Source organism: Gymnogyps californianus, chromosome 2, assembly GCF_018139145.2.
Source record: "Gymnogyps californianus isolate 813 chromosome 2, ASM1813914v2, whole genome shotgun sequence".
Lineage (NCBI taxonomy): Eukaryota > Metazoa > Chordata > Aves > Accipitriformes > Cathartidae > Gymnogyps > Gymnogyps californianus.
This window is the reverse complement of record NC_059472.1, coordinates 81588050-81602218: the sequence shown is the minus strand read 5'-3', so window position 1 is coordinate 81602218 and position 14169 is coordinate 81588050. Positions and strand designations below refer to the sequence as shown.

General features: G+C 37.3%; 1 protein-coding gene across 1 annotated transcript; it reads right to left on the bottom strand.

The window, feature by feature from the left end:
* Positions 1-444: 444 nt before the first annotated feature.
* OTULIN (OTU deubiquitinase with linear linkage specificity) lies at positions 445-13825 on the bottom strand. Its single transcript, XM_050890695.1, has 8 exons — positions 13759-13825; positions 12514-12849; positions 8602-8675; positions 7682-7776; positions 6187-6330; positions 4705-4839; positions 3413-3682; positions 445-2112 (listed from the first exon to the last, which is right to left on the bottom strand). The coding sequence occupies exons 1-8, from the start codon at positions 13767-13769 to the stop codon at positions 1918-1920; spliced, it is 1260 nt and encodes a 419-aa protein (XP_050746652.1). The 5' UTR covers positions 13770-13825; the 3' UTR covers positions 445-1917.
* Positions 13826-14169: the final 344 nt, after the last annotated feature.

The following is a 14169-nucleotide window of genomic DNA, read 5'->3' as shown; positions in this document are numbered from 1 at the left end:
GCAGACTCAGCCCCCCAAAAGCCTCCGCTTTAGAGGCTTTTGTCACGCATTCAGAGCCACTGCCCTACACCTATGACAGGCATGTCTTTTTCAAAGAGGTGTTAACATCTCAAAAGAGGTGTTAAGTTTTAATCTCAACAATATATCACAATTAGAAGACATCAGATTTAAATAATTTCAGCTATTTAAATCATAGTTCCGTGACTTGCAAAAGTTAATTTATTTTTCTTTCCCCTTCAGGATTACTTGGGTAACAGTAATTCAGGCAATTATTTTTTTTGCTGTCCATTTGCTTGCAAGCAGCAAGCCAATAATTACTTGTTTTACATAGGTTACTATGCTTTGCAGCTTTCAAGAAATAACTAACTTGAACAAGGACTTCAAAATTAAAAACTCAAAAATATAAAGCTAGAGAGAAAACAGGCCATAAAACAAGAAACAAGATACTGCCAGATAAATTGGTTTATTTTTATTCCCTTGTAGCTCCCAGAAATTTTCAGTAACAGATCAAACTAGTTGTTTCAAAAGGCAAAGACAACATGATAAATACAACACTTGAGTACGACAGACCTCATTAAGATGTGTGTAAAACACATTTTAGAACATAGTGAATACACATTCTCATTGTGTAATGACCTTTCACAGTAAAAGAAAAGTTAACAAATTAATTTTAAGTAGAACAAAACCGGAGAATTTGAAGTTTTGCATGTCATTTCCTCCAGAATCTTTGAATGAAAAGTAGTTTTTATAATCTTATCCCTTTTATACAAGAAGGCCTTCTAAGAGAAGCCAAGTGATCTGTGTATGACCAGCATTTCATTTAAATGAACTTTCACTCTCTTGTTCTGAGAATCATCTGTAGGGCATACTTCCACTTTAAGCTAAAAGGCAAAGGTTTTATTACTTAATTATTTTTTTAGGTATGTCAGCACTCCCAGCATCTGATATATTCTGTATTCCTTCAATTTAAAGCATAATTAATAATTCTAAGCAGAAACGGAACCTCCCGTGTACTCCTCCCAAGAGTGGAGAAGTTACACCAGAAGTTTACTTCCATCTACTGCACTCCCTAGACAAATTAAAATCCTGATGCTCTCCGCAGCAGCTGCCAGTGAGGACTAACATTACAGGAACAGTAATATGAACAGACACGGAAGTTAGTGGGCACGTGGTTATCTCACACCAGCTATCATAACTGAAGAGGGAATTCTGTGTAGCTGTTAAATTTGTGACCTACTAACAAACAACTTTTATACTCCCTTATTATCAAGTCTCTTTGCCATGATCTTCTCAAGGGGTTGAAAGGGAAAGAGCTCTTTATTTTCAGTGTAACAGACGACTGGCTTCTAAATAAGAGATATTCATGTCGGGGAAAAAACCCAAAGCATTAGAAAACTTTAAATAACATCTCTCTAGCATAAACCATGGCAGGCATTAAATTCCAACTGCAAAAGAATTATATTGCTTCCTGAGACCCAAGATTTTTACAAATTGCCTCTAAGCAGCACTACAAGTATCAGTCAGGACACTGCCAGCTTACTTTTGCAGAAATTTCAATTCATCATTATCTCATTGTTTCGGGGAGCGGAAGTTCAGCTCATGTCTTACCACAGAGCCTCACCTATCTTCTTAAAAGAAGTAAATCTATAGTTTTTGCATTCCTATTCAGAGCAAGCCCTTCAAAAAAAGACTTGCAGAAATTTGGGGTTTTTTTTATGAGCAACAAAAGCCATACTTGCAGAATTTTTACTCTTTAAGCTTGTACCTATTTGATATTTTAGTTCACATGTAAACTTCTAAAATATGGATTTCAAGTTGTTGTAGGTTTAATAATGCAGATTTCATCATCATCCTGTTTCAAAATAGCACTGGAAACCTCGCTAAGCAGCATAGGTTTGTCTGCCAAAAATCACTTGTTTACAGCACAGTCTCTTGGCACATTCTGACTGGAATATTATAATGTCTGTCATCTTCAGTTATGAGAGTCACCACAGGCCAGTCCTCCTCCGGGTCATTGGGATAAAGTGTGATGAATTCATCAGTACTATATTTATACAATCGATACACTTGGATGGTATACTGCAGAGCATAAGCAAGGAGAAACATTTCCACCTACATTGGAAAAAAGCAGAAATACGATGTGTAAAATTAAACATACTTTTACAAGATATTTCTCATAAAACTACTAAACTAATACCTATCAGATGTAATTTTTGAAAGAAAAAAATGTGAAGAAAAGTAAATGAGAATGCATATACATGAGCATCACTAGTTCAGCATCTCAATCATTCAAGCCATTCTTAACTTACTGCACAAATGCCTTTAAGATACCATGCCTTTAACATGGAGCTCTTCAGACCCAGTGGCATAGTAGGATATTAGTCCTAAAGAAAAGCTACTTTCTACAGAGAATCTCACTTCCCTACTGCCATGAACAGGTAGGAAAGACATTCTCTTGTATCAGTATTCATCCCATTAAGTCACTAAACCAGACAAGAATGGGTTTCAGACACCGATCCTTTCTCTCTTAGAGGGTACTCTGAACTCTCTAGCCAAATGAAAAGCAGATGGAAAGCCCTTACAAAGCCTGTTGATATCAGAAGGAATTCAGAGAAAGAAGCTGGAAAGTCTTCTATCTTGTCTACTACAGTGGCAAGTATATCCTGTTCTAAATAACAGTTTACAAAGAATATCGCCAAAATAAATAAATCTAGTCAGCACAAAAACATGCAACATTACTTATTGACTAAACTAGGCAGCAAAAAAGTCACCAAGTAATCAGCTAACTTAACAGTACCAGCAACCTGTCTCATCTGTACTAGAGTCAGATTTTTAAGCTAATAAACATAAACAAAACATAAATACTTCCATGTTTCTAGTGTCTATAATCAAGTAGTGAACTTAACGGCAGTACCATGCTTGTAACATATTAAATGGGATTTTTTAAATGGATGTTCTACAATCTTTCAGACTATTCAGCTCATTAACCACTACATTTTGTTTTGGGGCTTTTTTGTGATATGCATATCATTTCTGCAACATATAAGGCAGTAACTGTCATTAGTTTATCAGAACTCAACCAGTATATGTACTACATATGATCTTCTCTTCATAATTTGAGTATTAGCTTTTTTAAAAATATCATGATAAAAGCTAACAATTAAGAGACTAATACAAATGTTTCTATTAATACAATACCATACTTCCAAAGAATGATGCTGCCTAAGTGTCAGCTGCCACACAAAACTCCATGTTTAAAAGGAAGGCCTTTACAGACTCTTACTACAGGCATGCAGTCCTACTATATTTTTCCCAATGAAAGACCAGACAAAAGCTGGATGATTTCTTAAACCACCTGAAACAAAAACCTCCAAAACAGGAAAATAATACTGTAAAAACAATCTCTCCTTACTTGTTCAAGGCCTCCACTGTGACCAATATGATTCAAGTGATTATGCATTAACTGACAAGGGTTGCTAGATGTATCCCGTGCAAACAGTAACCATGAGAAGACAGGAACTCTCCTTCCATTTTTATCATCATTGTATAATTCAATGGCGGTGTTAAGCATCAAAAATTTCAGTGCTTCATAGAGGCTATACTCCTCCTCTTCATTTTTAAACAATTTATCACAAGCTTCTTGTTTCTCAGAAGGACCCTTAATTTCACTTATATTCTTCCACTATAAAAAAAAAAATAACACACACAACATGTATCAATAGCTATCACCGTGCAAGACCTGCAAAAAGCCACTTGTGAATTGCCAGATGCACAGCATAGACACTCAGAATTTAATTTATGAAGGGCTTTGTGCCCTTTTAAAAACACTCAAGAATATTTCCACAGCTGTAGTCCTATCAAGGTCAAGTTGAGTTAGTCTGATTTTGCTTAAATTAGTCCTTAAAGCAAAAGAAGGGGATGATGAAAATTGTTGCAAGGCAGCAAAACAAATATTGTCATGGGACAATAAGCAATAAGATAATAACCTGTTTGTTTTCTGTATCATAAATCCTACATCCTTCATATTCTTTACATTTCAGTTACTCAGAATGCATTTCATTCCTGCCCTCAGAAACTGCTTGAATGTGGCCTTTAGAATATTCTTAAAAGCCTTCAAAAAAAGAGAATATGCATACACAGTAAGACAGGAACAACTGAAGGGTTTTTAAATAGGCTCCAGAGTTTCAAGGGGATGAAAGATGGGGCTAGGTAATATACTATGAACACCGAAAGGGCACAACCATTTTCCTGTTACCTTAACCTAGAATAAAACATATAAACATGGAACAAAAACTACTCCTTTGAAATTACTTCAGCATTATTCTGTATTTTTTTTTTCTTTCCATGACCTGCTCAAGGTAGCAACAGCATTTATCCATAGTATACATCATTCCTTCAAACAAAAGCAGGAAATAACAGAGGCAAAATGTTACTCTTACATTAATTACTTCATTGAAACCTGTCTAACTAATAGTTTTCTGCAGAGCTTACAAATTAATTCCACCATCAAGCTAATGCAAGCAGTGGAAGACCAGAAAACTCCCACAGATCTGAACAGACATTCTTTTCTTGATTTTTTTTTTGCAGTATACATACAGAAAAGTGACTTTTTCCACTAGTGAAAGCATCCTTATGCTAAATTCACCACATCCAAAAATCTTTGCCATTTTTCTTATTTGCAAGTGACCAAGAATAAACAAATACTTTTCCAACCTTCTTCCTTAGAAGTATTAAATATTCTTTAATTTCATCACTTATTTCTCCCATCTTCCTGCCCAGTTTCTGTTTTAGCTGCCACTGCTTGATCCAGTCATATTTGCTCAGCAAGTTTTCAGGAAGCTGGAAGTTGAGAGAAGAGAAGGCAGCTTAAGTCAAAAATCTTGAAAGGAAAAGCCACCAACTTGCACATTATTATTTTACTGTATTTTTATTTTTATTTTTTTTTAAAGATTTTGCACCTTAAAACGATCCCTCGTATGCTCTAAACAGATGTTGTACTAAGATGACCATAACTGCACACAACTGGCTCTTTATAATACTTGCTGGATAAGTCAGAATATTGGTCTATCACTATTTCCAGATCTAAGCAATACATAAGCACTGGAAAAAATTAATCACTTTAAGTTACTCACGGCTTTTCTTTTTTTAAAATCAAAAAAACCCTCCAGCACCAGATGACAATGACTGTGTTTGAAAGTGTCCCTGAACCAACAGAAGAGAAGGTTAAAGATGTGATGACATCCACCAGATAATCCAGAAGTCTCCGTGGAGTGCAAACTACTTAGTCCACAACACACAAATTGTGTTTTCTAAAACACTATGGGACTCGTTTTCTGATAAAGAAGAAAACGACCCGGGGATTAGTTGATGCATCAGATCATACTTTAGCCTCAGAACTACCTCTTTTACTGCTCACATGCTACACCTGCTTAGTTAAGAGCTTTTATACTTCTCTTGAAGGACATCCTGGCAGTTGCAGGCCCAGTTTTTTACCCTCATTTATTAACCCATTTTACCGCTAGAACTGGAAGAGCAGCTTGTGTCTCACAATGAATTAACTCTTTGGCTAGAGCAGCACATATGCCATCAGCCATTACCAGTCAGTTTTCATTTTATCAGGACTCCAAACTAGTAACATGTTCTCTTTAATGGCAACCAAGTATTTGTCAGATATACACAGGCCTTCTCCCACCCCAGCCCGGCATCCTATGCTAATTGGACATATAGAATTAAATAATTAAAGATTATATGCCAGTAACTTCTACAACTAGAAATGTGCATATAAACACCATTTTAAATTTAAAAACAAAACAAAAAAAACCTTTGTTAAAGTTGTACTGCTAGCTGTCACCACACGCATTTCTCTTACATGCCCTCTGCTTTGATGCATTAACAGTTTATCATTTCAATCAGTTCGTTTTATAGTTGTGCACCTTTTTCAAAAAAATCTTAATTACCATATGACACATTTTCCTCTATAAATCAGTAGGAAAAAATAGATTAACATCATTAAAAACTGCAAAGTACACCATTTTAAAAAGTTTGTGCCTTCTTTAAAGGAGCACTGGGAAACTATCTTCTATAGTTTGATAATGTGGAGACAGTTGTCAGCTGGGAGAATTTTTTTTTTTATAAAAAGGAAATCTTTTTACAATGTACTACTCCAGTAAGAAACATTTCACGTACCATAGTAAAATCCTCACTCTGCAGCCAGCTTGGTAACTGGGTAGCTTGGCTTAGTGCCTGGAAAAGAGTTGCTCTGAGAGCACAATAGTTGTCACCTCGTACTCTCCTTATAGATGCAAACTTCTGAGCAACTGCTTCATATCCCTAGAAAAACACAAAATCCAAATAACATGAAAGCATTAATAAAACATTTTAAGGTCATGCACTGCTATCATAAAAGATGTTGGAATATTAGTATCCAAATGCTAATGCGATTTAAAAAAAAAAAGAGTTTGATCCACTACCCATTTTGGAAGTTCAAATGCTTTTGTCACAAATTATGCTTTGAAAAAAACTTCTTTAGTTCTGCTGAATAACAAACAAGAAACGAAAGAAATCTAAGTAGATAATTGGTTGTGGCATTTATTTGATGACAGTGCAGAAATATCATTGAAATGTGGGTAGCTAACCTACTTAAGCTTCAAAAAAAATCCAAACATACAAACATACACACACAAGACTAAATCTAAAAATGTGTCATGCTTACAAGAAGTTTCAGCAATAGTTTATTCCATTTACCCAATATGTGTCACATGTAGTTTGTTTTTGCCTCAGGGAAAATTTGTGTTTACATTGAAATATCTTGACACATGCCTCTGCACATTCATCCCCTCCCTGCTGTTCCCATACGTACACTTTTAGCAGAAGCAGCAACGTTGAAATGTAACTTCTGAAGCTCAGTATGTCTTTTCAGCTAACCTAGCAAGAGCCAATGCCCTGTGCATCTGTATTTCTCTTACTAATCTCTTGAAGGTCACACATGGATCTTTTGATTTATGGAAAGTATTTTTTAGATTTACTCATACATACCACTAAATTTTCAAATTGTGTTGAAAAACCAAAACAACAAAAAAAAAACCCCAACCAACCTTATGCTTTATTTTCTACCATTCTAGCTCAAGATTAATGTAAGAAAACTAGTCCAAAACCTACAAAAAATAAAAATTCAGGAAAATTTAAGAAAAACTGAGCCTATTCATTAAAGCTCCCCATCTTAAAAGTCATGCAATTCACCAACTTCAGTTATTTGCCTTCTGCCAAAAAGTTTGGTTATCTGCTCTGCCATTTCAACAGCCCATAAAATTACCATTTTATGGTAATAAACAAAATTTAAAACTTCAACTGAAAACAGTAATTAATACTGTTTTCAGTATATATATATAATAATAAATATATATAAAATAAATATATATAAATAATAATATATATAATAAATACTGAAGAACAGTATTAATCAAAACCCTACACTATCAACAAGTAGCCTTACTAAAAAACACATTTTGAACGAGTACGAACAAAACCATCTTCCAGTTGTCAGCCACTTCTAAGACCAGACACAGGAAAACATTGCTATTGCATTTCCTGTTTTAAAGATTGTTCCCATAGGAAATCACCTACTAAACATACAAATGAAAACAAAAAGCCCAACAAAATTCAACAAAAAGAGAACTGATACCTTTCTCATCCTTTTTGCAACTGGTGTATCTCCTCTCCATTCTTTTCTGCAATACTCCATGATGTCCATTTCAGGTGCAACACTTAGTTTATAATCTGTCAAAATAGAATATGTAACATTATACATAGTCTACATGTGAAACAGAACAACATAGAAAAAGCACTGAGTTTCTAAATACATTATCACTTTAAAATAACATTTGTGCCAAAGGAGACCGGCAGCACAACCTATAGCTACTAAGTAACTATTTGTATCGGAGGGGAAAAAAACCAGCTTGCCCTGAAAATGACAAGCGACCAAAAATAATGATGTAGTCCAACAAAATAGAGAACACTCTGCTCCTCTCTTCTGGAAAATATTAATTGGCAAAAGTAGAAATTAGTAAAGTACTTTTCATTTTCTTAGCAATCATAAAAATATTTGACACAAGTTTCTCTTCTTCGTTCAGCAGCCGGACTATAAGGGAGAAAGATAACAGATCTTTGTGACTAAGCCAGAAACAATGCTAGAAAGAAGAAATACAATCTTCTCTTGGAATCCCAACAGCCTTCATTCCAAAATAGATAGCACTAAGGTTATCAAGGTATCCCAGCAACAGACGCTGCTATAATGACGAAATCACTAATTTTTAAGCACACCACTCATAAGTCATATGACTGCTTTCCAAAGGATTCACATTCTCTTGTAAAGTAACTATAGAAACATGGGAGGAAAAAAATATACTAAGAGCAACTAGTTTTACATAAAATTGATCTTTTCATGAATTAAACTGTACAATGTACTCAGTCATAAGTAACTTCTATTGCACACAGAGACATCTGTGCACAAAAGTCCTTGGAAATGAGGGTATCAAATCATCACAAATTAAGTGCTACAATGAATTGTAATACTGTATTTAAAACACCAGAGTTCGAACGTACCTGAAGAGCTTGTCTCACAAAGTAATATTTTCTCTCTCTCTATTTCTTCTGCGTCACGATACATGTCCTCCTCACTGCAATAAAAATCAACACATGTTGATTCATGTAACAGCATGAATCTTATAGTCATTTACCCTTTCCCCTGTTTACAACTACAGGCAAGTAGTTAAGTCTTTCTCCAAGCATTTTTTCCACTCCATTTGCTTTCCATCTTACACATTTTCATAAAACCAACAGGAGTTCTCAAAACCAAAAAAGTTTAAAAAACCTCTCAGCTCTCCCCCTCTCTTATCTATGACACCTACATTGGTAACGAATCACCGCCTGAATTTCTCTTCTGCTGGTTGTATGGAGACTACAGACTACTAAAGTCCCTTTGTATTTGTAAATTTTACAGGATAAATTTGCAAAAGATACAAGCCAAAATGCCTTATTTGCTGAGTATATGAATACTGCAACCTAAGCATGCAACTAAGAACACATTACTCACCACAGCTTTGTATCTACACTCCACGGGGGCTGAGCAACCTGCCTAGTAACGAGCAGAATACGTGACAGAATATCATGAGGAAAAATAGCCAGCTATCTGCCGCTGGTTTGAATGTTACGAACTCAAGGAAAATAAAATTCTAAGCATGATCCAAACTGCAGCCTACAGGCTAACTGAAATCCAGACAAACATTTCTTCCTTGAATAATATGGGCTTTTTGGTCAAGGTACACAGACTTACGAGTCAAATGTCTCCATCTGAGCCTATATGCAGACATTCTGAACTCAAGTTATGACCATGAGGGAGGAAATGATGGCCTAAGAGGATATTGTTTCTATGCATAGCCTAGCATTATCAAGAACAGATCTCGAAGCAAGGGTGTGAACATTGCTGTTGAGAATGAAGGTCCATACAGCGTTCAAAAAACAGACAGTAAATTGCACATTCCTTTAAACGTGATCCTGAGTGGCATTTGTCATATAATTACATCTGGCAAATAAAATTTAAAATCACAGTTTCACAGCTAAAATACTTCAAAAAAAACCATACGCCACCAAACATATTAGTAAATCATTTAGGCTTACCACTAAAAGAAGGTTACATTGAAAGTTTGTATTTTGAAGAAAGTACATGTGCAGAAAAAGAAGTGCAAGGTTATTATTCATTGCCCACTACTATTAGTAGCTTCTAATCTACTACTCAAAAAAACCCAAACCACAGTGCGCTTGCAAAAGACCAGGAAGAAATTAAGGCAGTGACCCTGCCCCATCTTACACTACTAAGAGAGGACAAGCAATTAGGAAGACTGCAAGAAAGGGTTTAATGTAGCCAACCGGTAGTCAGATGACTCTTATTAAAGTTGAAAGAATACACTGGTAAATTATGGCTCTGTATTTTTTTATTTATATCCAAACCAGCCTACGTAAAAAAGGTAACATTTCTAATCCATCTGCATATATTTCCCTTGAGAACAAAAAAAATGTTTAGTATAAAGACAAATACAGGTTAATACCAGGAAACTGTAATCTACTCTGCGGTCGTATGAAATTACAGTTTAGTTTTTACTCAAGTTTCAAACCTTTAACTTTCAAACTGCGTTTCCTGGGTGCTCAAGTAGCTGCTTGAAATCTGATTCGTACTATACTAAATACTTATTAATTAAAAGAGAAACAATAGATGCAGTAGATATTAAACACAATACTCCATAAAAAAAGAGTACTACCTGCTCAGAAGAAAAATCACAGAAATACTTATCCCAAGTCCTTATCCTTGTTACAGCGTGGCACTGGACAAACCCTAATTTCCACACACCTTACTTCTCAGTAGAGATTAAGGTCCATTAAGGTTTGTGAAGAGTTTCAAGAATACTTAATAACCTTGAAAATACTATGAAAAAAAATAAACAACTCTGTATCTGACAGCAGTGATCTCCAGCCTAGCTTATCTATAAGCTAAGTATTTAAAATATAAAGCAACAGCCTCTCCCTCTGAGCATGAACAAACCTGCTTCTACAAGGGATCCCATGGGAGGTGGCGGGGCAGGGGGAAGCGTTACTTTGGGATACATCCTCAAATACATTTAGGTTATAATGCACAAAGAGAAAAAGTGCTCAACTTAGTAAACTAGTGAGGTTGCTCAAAAAAGAAGTTCCGTGTAGAGTATGCAGTGTCATGTTCCTTCTGCAGATACTACCCCATCTTCTTTCTGGGATTTGACAAAATAGAACCCATAGATTCAGAACCTGACAGATTAATGTCCAGCGTAAACAAAGTACTGCAATTTAATTGAGTTGTTTTGATATCAAGGTAGCTAAGAGGTGCAATCCATCTGCACAAGCACTCTCATTTCACAGCTGAGAGTGCATCTTAACATTGTTCTAGCATAGCAACTGTTAAGTAAATCTGTGGAAACAAGAATGTGGAAACTAAAGCCTCTCCCCATTAATCTTCACATTAATATTGACAATAGAGTGAATATAAAATAACAGATGGAAAAGAATAATTAAATGAAAACATGCGTGTACAGAAGAAAAAAAAACAGTGCATAGTGTTGTGTCTAAACACTTAAATTGTTGAACTAGTAAATCAGATTCTGCTGAACCAAAGATACTAAGCAAAAAAAGAGACCAAGATGTCAGATTTTACTTAGAGTATCCTGGGCTTAAAAACAAACAACAAAAAAACCCCAACCCACACCACCAAAAAAACCCCTAAACCTCAACAAATTAAGATGACAGCAAGCAAAACTGACCTGGAGAGAAGGGAAAGGACTATGGGCAAAAATATAAATAGTTTTATACTAATAGATTTGCAGGACTAGAACTCCCGGTATTGAAGATACCGTACGAAAGCAAAAACAATGCTTAAAGTCTTCTGTTTATTATCATGAAGTGATGAATATTTAATTTTTTTATGTCAGATTAAACTCATTGCTATTAATAGTTCATGTAAAGGCATATTAGATCAAATAGAATTAGTATGCCAAGTAGTAATTTAAAAAAATCAGAAGGATAGAAATCCTTATGTACCACACTTTTGCCAACATATGAAATACACATCATACGTATTTATATGAATCTGTGTAATAATGTTACATTTTAAATAATAATATTAAAAATTCATTAACATACTAGATCGTGTTAGCTTAAATTACTCTGTAATTTAAGCATGAAATAAAATTTTTAAAGCATTCTTGAAAACATGTACTTATTTCTAGTGACTTTTTCACTAAGTCAGCACTTATTGTAGATTTTGGATGTTGTCTAAAATTGTCCACTGGCTACCTATAGAAAGAGGATTAATTAGAAGTCACTTTCTTCTCTTACTTTATTAATGTATTCTTCAACAACATAAAGCCACTCTTAATGTGCATTAATTTTGTTTTCAGAAGTTTGCAATATCTTTTTTTAAAACCTTCATATTTATTTCTTCCTCCAGATACGAAATAGTCTTGTAAAGACTTCTACTGTCAAATCTGAATCACACAACTAAATTTTCACTTCAGCCTATAGCAAGAGGTTTACAAAAAACAAACAAAAAGCTCAGTGTTAGGATTAAAAAAAGCTTTCTGTGATTATCAGCACTGCGCTTAACAAAGTGTTCACAATGTTAAAAACAAGCTACCAGAGCATCTGCCTTCAATTCTTAGTTTCCCATGCTCTGCATCTTACCCTTAAGAGCTTAATGTCGCATCCGTTATTCCCTTAGGTGGAGAAAGAAGGCCACTAATAAACTATAAAAATAAGCAATTTATCTAAAGTGTGAAGGTGCCCTTCAAAGTTTAAAATTTGACATTTAGACCTATTTCACTGAGACGCTAACATATACGAAATTTTGCCAAGAAATTCACTTTCATGAACTGAAAGTATCCCTCCCTTTCTATAGAAAAGGTGTTAATATATATATAAAAAAAAAATCCTCACCTGTCCTCAGATGACTCAATTGCTGAACAATTACTAGACACAGGTAGATACAGTTCACAGTTTCTAGATGCATCCTGATCTGTCACAAGTGATTTAGTCATATCTGTCTTCTCAGGTATCCCAGTACTTCTGTATACATAGTCTTTTCTTATTTCTGATGTAGATTGCTCTTTCTGGTCAGTAGCTGCGTCTGCTGAACCAAGTTCATTAGAAGGAACACCAACTTCCTTTTCATGCTTCATCAACTGTGCGGCAACGCTCTCTTTTTTCTGTGTCTGTTCTGCACCCGCAGAAAGGCTGGTTGGTTCTGCCATCCACCCTTGAAAATTATCCTGGCTTTGAAGAATGGAGAAATACATGAAGAGTACCTCTCACGGAAGAACAAAAGCATATGTTTTAAGAAAATTACAATACTTCAATAGTTGTGTTGTATTCTGAGGATTCAGAGAGTACTTAAATTATTCAAAAGCAGGAACAAAATCCAGAAGAGTTTGGTAAGATAACACAGCACCCAAGCTATTTTCAAACTCATCTCCTTGGCAAGCCAATTTCATTTCTTACCGAGGCTAATCTGTGCCAGTTCCTCAAACACAACCCACACTTGAATTAGTGCCCTGACTGAACACTTGCTCTTCTCAAGGGGCGTTATCACCTAAAAACCTGTTAACAGAAATCCCAACGAAACAAGTTTCTGTCCTGCGAGAGAAGCATTTTTACAAAATCATCTGGTGCTGTGTGAAACTTTCCATTGCATGAGAACTACTGCTTAATGGAAAACCCACAATCTTTGTTTCTTCCAATATGATTTCTAAGTTACTATGAGACAAGACCTTCTACAATCCAGTCTAGTAAGTTGCCCAAAGGCTTAGGATGTGCTTCAGGGCTATTTATCTTACATTGATGCATAAGCCCACCCCCAAAATTACGGGCTGCTTTGCAGTTGCCGGATTCACGCTCCAGACAATTCTGATTTCTATCTTCGGGTTAAAGCCTCCCACCTGCCACCCACCTTTCTCTCCCAGATGCCACTGTCCTTTCGCACTCGAACCCTGCTGTGTACCAAGCCATCCGGTAGAACGGAGCTCAGGACGAGAGCTGCACGCCTCGTCCCGATTGCTCCCGGCCCCGCTCCCCAGGGAAGGACACGACCCTGGGGACCCAGGGAAGGACACGACCCACGCTCCGTGCAGCACACGATCAACCGTACCCACACTGCCACACCGCGCAGGGCAGCCGAGGCCTCACCTTTCCGGCATCCTCCGTCCTGCGGGACCACGGGCCCGACACCGCTCGGCGCCGCCCGCCGCAGCAGCCGCGCCCCGCCGAGCGCAGGAGGCCGCCCCCGCTCCGGCCGCCCGCTCGCCGGGGCCGTGGGGGGCACGCAGCGTGCCGCCTCCCGCCCGCCCCTCGCCGCTCATGCCGGCGGGGCCGGGAGGCTCCCTGCGGAAGAGGCCGCCGTCCACCGCGCGCGCGCGCCGCCAAGCGCCCGCCCACAGGCCCGCGCGGGGGCCGGCTACAACGGCTGCCGGCACGCGCCCGGCACGCCCATCGCCGCGGCAGCGGCCCCGGCCCCGGCCCCGGCCCCGGCCCCGGCCCCGCGCGAGCGAGCGCCCGCCCGGCCCTTACGCGGCTCCGCAAGCGCTTCCGCGTCGCCGG

Coding starts and splice junctions, on each gene's coding strand:
- OTULIN (XM_050890695.1), bottom strand. Junction 7,777..8,601: donor TTGTGAGACAAGCTCTTCAG/GTACGTTCGAAC, acceptor CTATTTTGACAG/ATTATAAACTAAGTGTTGCA. Junction 2,113..3,412: donor ACAGTGGAGGCCTTGAACAA/GTAAGGAGAGAT, acceptor TTTCCAATGTAG/GTGGAAATGTTTCTCCTTGC.